Source organism: Charadrius vociferus, unplaced genomic scaffold (genome assembly GCF_000708025.1).
Source record: "Charadrius vociferus isolate BGI_N301 unplaced genomic scaffold, ASM70802v2 scaffold43, whole genome shotgun sequence".
Lineage (NCBI taxonomy): Eukaryota > Metazoa > Chordata > Aves > Charadriiformes > Charadriidae > Charadrius > Charadrius vociferus.
The window spans coordinates 4,490,999-4,500,842 of NW_009648043.1; the positions used below are offsets into that span (position 1 = coordinate 4,490,999).

At 35.1% G+C, this 9,844-nt stretch overlaps 1 protein-coding gene across 1 annotated transcript in view; it reads left to right on the plus strand.

The window, feature by feature from the left end:
- POT1 (protection of telomeres 1) overlaps nt 1-9,844 on the plus strand; it is a 64,672-nt gene that overhangs the window by 47,537 nt on the left and 7,291 nt on the right. Inside the window, exons 11-15 of the mRNA XM_009883657.1 lie at nt 167-255; nt 1,374-1,418; nt 1,861-2,017; nt 4,899-5,104; nt 7,800-7,935. Coding sequence (XP_009881959.1) covers nt 167-255; nt 1,374-1,418; nt 1,861-2,017; nt 4,899-5,104; nt 7,800-7,935 — 633 coding nt within the window. The remainder of the gene's footprint in view (nt 1-166; nt 256-1,373; nt 1,419-1,860; nt 2,018-4,898; nt 5,105-7,799; nt 7,936-9,844) is intronic.

The following is a 9,844-nucleotide window of genomic DNA, read 5'->3' on the forward strand; positions in this document are numbered from 1 at the left end:
ACTTCTGGCTTAATTAAGTTTTATGTCTCTCCTGGAAAATTTATGTCTGAACATTATACCTATCTATTGATAAACAGTAGGTTTCATGTCAGTGTACGTATAGTCATATATGTGTGTATATATATGAAAGACTTCTCTAGGTTATAAAATAGCTATTTATTTTTAGATTCTTAGAATCTGTGGATCTGGCAGACAGTCAGAACATGGAAAGCATGTCTTCAGTGGAATTAGACGGTACTTTCAATAATGTTACAGGTAAGAGCAGCTGGAAGCTGATTTGCTCTTTCTTCTAACATATATATATGGTCAAAATAAGGTCACAGATACTGCTTCTCTAAGTGTATAATATTACTTTCACATATAAAGCTTTAGAGAATTCTTTTTGGATTATTAGACTGGAAATTGACATTATTCTGTCCTCTCTCACAGCAGAAGGCTTTCATGCACATGGAAAAATACTTTCATAGGAGGTAGTGAATAAATTATTAAACACAGATGGTGTTCTTAATCATACTATATTAGATCATAAAGCAGAGTGACATAACTCCTTCCCTCTAAAGGGGGATTCCTCAGAGACAGGCACTGAAAACACTACTAAACAGCTGCTTGCTGCAGAGCACTTCTAAAGCCACTTGATGGAAAGTTATGTCAGTGGCAGAGTTGCAAGGTGTGGTGCCATGGAAAATAGTGTCTTATAGACAGTTCTATAGATCCAATATTATTTTTTAATGGCATTTTTAGCCCAGAATAAGAATAACTAAGAGGGAATTAAACTCTAAAGCTAGTTGGACATAGTCTGCATCTTTGTGTCTAGCTTTTAAAATCCTACGTTACTTAGCCATTAGTAACGCACTGTGACCCTTTCTAAAAGGGTGCAAAAGTCAAGAATAAATAAATACTTCTTGTCTAGAGCAAAGCACTGCAAATTTGGAAAGAATTTTGCACAGATTAACGGCACTGTTTATGTGTAGTGGAGGGTGTTCAGAGGATGGACCAGGCAGTCTGTATTTTTTTTAGAATAGTGTATTTATGCTCCTGTCCAGAAAGATTACAGAGGGATGAATACAGCTTATGTGAGCATTGTCATTCACAGTATACATTTGAAAAGTGCTCATTTTGATGGGCATTGCTATTTAATATATGCACTAATCTCTCCTCAAATATATTAACTCTTGATATCTGATATTTGTCTCCTGCTTACTTTGCTTTTTCCTTCTGCTGTATTGTTTTCATATATTATTAGTATTTCCATTTTCCTTTGTTTAGCTTTTTGTTTTGTGTATCTGTCTGCCCATCTATCTATTTTTGTGTGCCCACATGATAAAGAAGAAAAGAAGGAAGGAAAATAATTAGGAAATTCTTCTTGATTTTAGATCTTGAATCACACTTAGAGAGATGTCAGCAGTTATCTGTTACAGGTAGGAAACATTTTGTCCTCAAGATGAATTTTATCTTTACTGAAGAGCACAAGTATTTTTAAGACATCAATTCAAAGGCTGAAATAATATCTTTTTCTTATTATAGTAAGAGCTATTCTAAGAGTATACATATATAAATGTTACATTGGTTTTATTCCATTTTTAAATGAATATGGCATATTTATGTATTCTATTGCTATTTGGTTTTTTCTACAAGTTGAGTTTCTGTATCCTGAAGTACACCAGTCTCCCACAACCTGTTGTGATTTATCTTAAAGACTGTAGTAACATGTTGTATTGATAAACCTGAGGTTGCAACTGGGGAGGGAACAGAATGTGGGAATTGAGGGAAAATGTATACCTGCAATGGCCATTTCCCATATTGCAAATATGGTGTTTAATAGGTATGCATGGCTTTTTGTTTGCATGTTTTATTTTGCAGTATTAACAGATCATCAGGATTTGGATAACACAGAACTGAAAACCATTCTGAACAGCACACCTCCTCAACAGTATCGCATTAGAGCAAAGCTGAGAACTTATAAACCCCAGAAGCTCTATCAATCTATTAAACTTCATTGTTCCAAATGCAACTCTTTGTAAGTGTTTCACACATTAGAAGTCATTTGGAATTGTCCTATATGTTTTGGGATGCCCAGATTTTCAGTGTATTTTTATCCTCTTTTTTATGTAAAATGAGTTGAATGTAAACGTATTTCATATTTTGAGCAAAGATTTGAAAAGTGCTGAAAATAGGTAGGAAAATTTTAAATCATCAGATGAATTCTACTACAGAATCCTTTGAATGGTTTCAAAACAACAGTTTTTCTTAATTTTCAAATTTAGCAGTGCGGTTTTTCCCATACTGAAGTTGTCTTTAAGTACCTGTTTCTGTCTTGCAGTTTTAAAATAGGTTATGGAAAAAGGTATGATAGTCTTCAAGTGAATGAATAAAATATCTTTGACTAAGTATATCATCCAGAGAAGGCATCTTCTCTTGATCCAAAAATATCAGGGAAACACCATTCACTGCGGTATTTTTGTCTTTTTTCTGGCATGAGTCAATTCACTGACTGTTTTGTCATTATTATTTCCCCTTTAATTACATTTGTCATTGTATCAAATAATGCTCAATCAAATAGTCGTATGCCATTTCTGATGTGAATTCGTCGTAAAACGAAAGAAAGTTTGTTTGAAATCGCTTATTTTCCATTAAAATACTAAGTGACATGTATTACAGTGCTATTGATGATAATCTGAATCCTGCATCACTTTTTTTTTGCCTGACTTAGCCTACCATCAGTCCTAAGCAAACAGCTTTATTGTTACTGGTGTAAACTTTTGCCTTCTTTAAGTGATGGCACATTAGCATTCTCGTAGCCTTTCGAAATTTTTTGTGCAATCAAGATTTATTAGATACAAACATGACTGAGACAAGAAAATGTCCCTACTATCCTCTCTTAGAGCGTTTGCATGCAAAGTAGCACACTTGCAGCTTGAACAATATTGGTCCTTATCAGATGTTGTTACAACGTTCTCTGGGCTGCTAATGTAAGAGGAAGTGCTTCATCATCTTCACAGCATACAAGTACGTGGTCTATTACCAAGTATAAAAAGGAGATAATTGCCAACTATCTCTGCCACTTTTGTCACTTTTTTGATATATTTGCCAACTCTGTATAATAATAAGCTGATACAATCGATAATTCTTTTTTTTGTTCCTTATGAACTTTATCCTTATCCCACAAGTTTCCATGACCACTATAGCCTTTTTATATATTCTTGACTTGTTAGCATCTTAATTTCCGTGCATTAGAGTTTCCTTCTGTTTCACGTATTGCTGCCTCTCTTTGCCACAGAATTAGGACAGACTTTTAACCAGATAGATCTGTGAGGCTTCAGTTAGTCTATTTCCTACTACTACCACCATCCTGCTGCAATGGGGGGACTACTTGCAGCGCTTTTCCAGAAATTTATCTTCCTTCTTTTGAGTGAGCTAAGCAGCCCAGGAAGGAAACATGATTTAGGGGAATCCTTCCCTCCTACATCTTCTGCTGTGGCAGAAGTTGTTGTTTCATGTTTTAGCATATACTGAAGAGCGCGACTGAACAAAGGTCAGTGCAAGTTTTCTCCTTTAACACTTTATGTAGTAAGATGCATATAACACTTCGGGTATAATATCCTTGTGAGAGATGTATCTTTGGTTTTTAGACTTTGACTGAAAGCTTCTCTCTAAGTAGCAAAATAAGGGTATACATGGATCTAGTTTTATTCGTGTATCCACATTACGGAAGTCTAAGTGCTCATGTTTAGTTTAGTTCAGAACCACTTCATCCCATTCCTGCCTCTGCGGAAAATCTACAGGCAGGCTGTAGAGGCTGGAAGAGTTTAATGGGTATATCTGGAAAGGTGACCTGTTATGTTAGGTCCATTGCTTTTGCATTTAAAATAGTAATCCAGGAACGCAGGTGGAAAGTGTTTCATGAAATGGAAGTTCAGGTTCAGGAAGACGTCTTGTGTGCCAATTTTACGGTCATAGCAGAAGAATATCAAGCTTTGGTTTCATAGGCAGGAATTGTTCTGTTCACTGGTGGAGGCAGCTGCTCTTGGGTTTGAAAGTGAAACCGTCAGAAAAATCTGCAGGAGTTGATGGTATTTTTTCTTTAACTCCACTCTGAAGCTTGGTACCTGTTTTCTTTCAGTCTCTTATGGAAGCCCAAGCTTCTGCCTTTTTTTTTTTTTTTTAAATTGTTCTTTTTTGTCATGGTCATATTCCACCTGAAGCCAGCAGGTCTGTCTTGCTTAGGAGAAAACATTCTAATGCATTTTTTCTTTTTCTGCCAACTGCTGGGTTTTTGCCTGCTGTTGGTAATATTGGTAAAATTTGAATGGCCTGCGTTTCTTCTCTGCAGATGACAACTGGAAATGCACAAGTGGTGCACTGTGGCAGGACAGGAGAGAAACTGTGTGGTGCAGAGCTGCAGATTTTCCATTTACAGTACATATGTGAAGCTATTCTGTTCCAGCCCTTTTTTCTTTTTTTTTTCCCCCTTAAAATAGTCGAAGTAAAATACACTAGAACATAAAACTTGAAATTATATGATCTTATACCATCTTTTCACTCTACTGAAGTGGTGTGCAGTTGTGTGGCCCTTTTAAGGCCTGACTGAAATCACCTAAAGCTGATTTATTTGTTTTCCCATGGATTTACCTATGTCTGGATGATGCCACTAGGCTGCCTCCAACCCTAGGTAAGATTAGATTAGTTAACATATTTATTAACATGAAAATTAATTATCTTGTCATAATTTCCTATGCAAATCTACAAGTTTAAACTGATATAACACAAAGTTATTTTTCCTGTATATACTTCAACTCTCATGACTATATTTTAATATTTATTTGGAGTAGTTCCTTGTTCCTAGATTGTTTAAGGAGAAGCTGTTAGAATTTACTTACTCATTTTGGAAATTATTTTAGGCGAGAAGTTCCAGGTGGAGATGACTTTGAGTTAATTTTACAAGGCTCTGCAGTTACTGCCCCAAACCCAGAATTACACAATACGTCCTGGTATGATTCTGTAATGTGGACCACACAAGACCAGAAACGAAGGAAAATAGCTATCCATTTTGTAAAGCATGATGAAATGCTTCAGCAGCCTGAAGATACTTTGCTTATGATAGAAGGTAAGATAAATAGCAAATATGCCACTTGTGGCATAGTGTCCTTTCTGAGTATCTACGAAGTTAAGAAACGTTGAAGTTGTATTCAGAGTAAGTAGTGATGATCATAAAGGCATCTTCAAAGAAAAGAACAACTCAACTGGAACTTTTTTAATGTTGTACAAACGGGAAAAAGTCATCTGTGAAGGTCTTGTTTCTCTCTATTTTAAAACTATACCAATAAATTTATTGTTGATTCTGCTAAAATTAACATCTAAATATGTTTTTTTCTAGCTGCCCTTACTGATTTTTTCAGTTCTCATTTGAAAACTTACTGAGTCTTCTAAAAAAACCTATTTTTAGTCTTGATGTGGAAAAGTCTTGGAAGGCTTCTGATACTACAAGCCTACAATTAACTTTGTCAGCCTCTGGATGTCAGTGTTGTTTCAGATTAATAAAGCTTCTCACAGCATGAGGTTTTTTTGGGTTGGTTTTTATCAGATTTTCTCAGGCAAGAGAAATAGCCACTGAACTTTAAATAAAGCAATTTAGCGAGAATAATAATAGGGAATGCTTTGAATAGAATAAAAGTAATAAATAATTGCATATAGTACCATTCCAAGTTTAAAGCAAAATCTTCAATTGTGCTCAAGTAGTGGTGTGAATAAGCAAATGTAACTCAGGTGGTCCTTTGCATAAAGGTCAATGACACAACCCCTTCTGTTTTCTGCTTTATTTTATATTCAGGCAGTTCTGATAGCAGCTTTATTTCTGACATATTTCAAATTGGATTTTTTTTTTTTTTTGCAATCTAACCTTATCTTTGTGAAAACAAAAGAAAAAAGAATCTATTTCTACTCTGTTTTCCTAAAATAATTGAATGATATGACTTGGTAAATCTTTTTCAGATATTAAAATGCCAGCAGCTAAGTATGTGTGTATGTGGATATATGTGCTTCATGTTGGAGCACAAGGAAAAGGCATAATCAGTGTTTTAGCACTTCTTTCCTATAACATTGATCATGAACCTTGCCAAAGCTACATGCTCTTTTAATTTTTAAGTTTTTTGAGGTGGAGATTTTGAAGTTTCCCTAGATAATCTTCCCAGTGCTTTTCCAGATACCGACCGCCCTCAAAGGCCAAACACATTATGACATTTATTAGACAGACATGGTCTAGATTCTACTTGCTTGTTAAACACAAGCAATTTGCTCTTCTACAAAAGAATACTCTGTTCTTCCCCATAATCATTATGCTGAAGCAAGGACTTCTTTTTGAGTGTTTGGCATCTATTGGGCTGGAATTGAGGAAATAGTTGGATAATGGACAGAATTTTACATGACCTCAGAGTGAGGGGAATCCATAACCATTGCTACAGATTAGTTGAACTGAAGAGTGAAATGTTACGGTTAACAAGTAAATTACTACTTCTTGCATATCCTCATTATTTGTACATGAAACCACTGTGATTCATATCATTGTCAACTGCTGGTAATTCTCTGTGGTTTATGCCAGTCTCTTAGAAGCCAGAATACATTTGCTTGATGTAACTTAGTATTACAGCAGAGTTGAAATTCTGGAGACCTTTTAGCGATGTCACTTAAAACTGCCCTGAATTTTGTATGTTAATCTCTTGAATGAGAGTTTAAATGTATACCAGAATCTTCATCTGTGCCTCCGTTTTCTTTATTTTTTTACTAGAAGTTAATTTAATTGAGGAGGTTTCATTTTGTGCATTTTTACATCACCAGTAATAATGAAATTATATTGATTTTATTTTCTTCTTTAGTTACCTCTGAAATACAAGTTACAAATATATGCAAGTATTACTTGTTATAAGGTCTTTGAGACATCTTAATTATAGTTAGTGGTAAAAAACACAGTTGTAGAATTTATTTATTTTTAAACAATTTGCTTATTTTTTTAAAAAAGTTGATCATGAGCTTATTAAATCATATATTTTTATTGAACTATTTCCAACTAACTGTTCTCTGTGTGTTAAGTGAATAAATTTTCCACATTTCCATTGAATTGCTGAAATGTCAGAAAGATTCCATAATCAGTTCTGCAGTCTATACTACAGAGACTGAAGACAGGTCAAATCGTGATTTATAATAAATTTGAAAGAACTTTTTCCTGTTGCTGGAATTGGAAAATCTCAGGGTTCCAGCTGTAATATACTAAATTTCTGCTGTGTACCTAGCATGGCCTCAATTTAGTAGCACTCAAATTAGCATCAAGTTTGGTGGTTCTGCATTTCCCACCTCATGTCATTTATGACATAGTTGAATTAGCTACTTTTTCATAAATAGCTGCTTAAAAATCAATAGATTTTTGCCACTTAAGAGCTGGAAAAAAAGTTACTGAGGAGGAATTGCAAAAAGTCTGTTTATTCTTTTTTTTTTTCCCCAAGAAAATTGCTAGTAAAATCATAGTAGAAATTATATGAAAGTTATGCTAATTAAACACAACTTCCTGATTACAGTGATAATTATGAGGACAATATTAAGGCATCTGCTCTGATAAATGTCCATATTTGATTCTTTATTGAGTCTGTTGTTGAGTAAGAATGATCATTATGGATCATGTTTTCAGTTTTCCATAGCGAGTCTCAATCTTTATTGCAGAAATCAACATCTAATCGGCCACGAAATGCAAGTTGTTCAACTTATTCTTGATTACAGTTCAAAAAAACATGTTCTTCTGTTTTTTTTAACAGGTGGAACACTAAAAGAAGTCTGGAAGCTTACAAAAAGATTTAAATGTGTTATTCCTGTGAGATCCACAGAAGATGATCTTGAATTATTAGATCTTTCAGCTCCTTTTCTTTTACAAGGGAACATAAAATATTATGGGTAGGTTAAAAGTATTTGTTGATATTTTAGTAGTTGCAGTAATAGATAGAGATCATTATCTTCAGTAGTTCAAACTACAGTGCTCAAGGGGTAACTTACCTAAAGATTCTTTGATGCAAAATACATAACCTGATCAGCAGCACTGAGATCAGGTATGAAGTGTGATAGTGCTACCTTGTATCAAAGGACTCAACTGCAGTTGGACTTTACCTTGCTCTATAAATCTTGCACCCTTAATTACACAGCACCCCAGGCTCAGTCTTGCCTGTGGTCTGTGGTTCGGGCAGTATAATACAGAGACGGAAATGCGCATACGAGTCTCTTTAGGCTGCAGAATGCCCAAGTCTTCCTCTTTTAGTCCAGATCTTCCATTTTCTGGTCTTACTTGTTAGACCAAAGTCAAAACATACGTTGCTTTAAAACTGTATGCTGGGGTTTTGTGGGTTTTTTACCGATAATATTTAAATAGAGACCCAGAAAATAACTTCAGGCTGTCAGTCCACGTCTTACTCTCTCTTTCATTCCCAGTGTTGGGAAAGTTTGAGTTTTGGAAGAAATACGGGGGTTTGGACAGCCTTTCCTCACCATGTACAATTTATTGAGATCCACATTACAGCAAAGTGGCTTACCGATTTGTAGATGTCAGTCACTGTAGGGACAACTTCAGCAGGTTTCTGAATTCCACAGTTCCAGGGCTACAGAACACGGTGTACACATCCAGGTGTGATTTCTGTGCTGTGCCGTGCAGTACCGTGTTCCTGCTCAATGAGAGCTAGCAGCAGGACGTTCTCCCAGTACTGCACAGTACCGTGCTGTTGCCGAGCTCAGAAATACCGTTATACTTCATGCAAGCTCTTGAGTCCTCCCTCTCAGCAGTCCTAATAAGTTTAAGCAGAGCGCTGTGTAGCGCTGCTTTGGCCCTGAAGGCAGTAAAAAATTTCTGTGCAGAAATATCGCATGTTTCACATGAACCCTAAAGCTTCCCGTAAGGGCCTGATGCAATGAATACAGATAATTATTTATTATTGTTAGATATTGTTTTGACTTTTCCAGATATGGCTGTCCACAGCATTTTAAAATAAAGGCAGTATATGGGTATTCCTACTGGGAGTGGATCTTCACCAGTACAAAGTATTTCCCCTTGCTCTTTCATAATCCATGTATTTACCCACACACAACTCGTCTGCAGACTTAGTTCTCTGTTTAAATGGCTGTATTGTAAAAGCCAACACTGTAACTTATTCTGAGAATATTTATAGGATATTTAGGAAGGAACCTCACAAGGATTTGACATTTCAGAGCTTTGTTCCATGTACTTTTTTATCAGTAGCATATACTTAGCAAAGGCTAAAAAAGATTCTGTATAGTAGAATGAAAAGCAAAGTTATTTTTGCTGTAGGAATGAGCTTGAAAACTTGTATAAATATTTATATGTGCGTGCCTAGGCATGTATATTCATATATATATAAATAAACACACACACACTCGCATATGAAAAACAAAATTCACAGCTAAGTTACTTTATTGGAGTTTGGGTGTTTTTTTAAAGGAAAAAAGTAACTTCATTGAGCTTGGTTTTACATCACTTGAGCACAACTAGTGCTATTGATTTTTATGACATGTTTTGCATGTAATGTTAAAAGATGAGAAATGTCTATTTTAAGTTCTAACTAATATAGTAGCACAGAAGCTTAATTTGGAAAAACTAGTTGTTCTGTAATTTTATTTCTTGAGGCAAACTTTGAAAGCAGTTCTTCAATATTTTCATCCGCTTGCAGTATCTGCTTACTATGCCACATGTAAGAGATTGTTTTAATAACTCGTAGTTAATATTAACATAAGTAAAACCGAATTTCTCCTCTAAACCTGTTGTTATTTTAGATCATGCTACAATTTCAGATTCATTCCT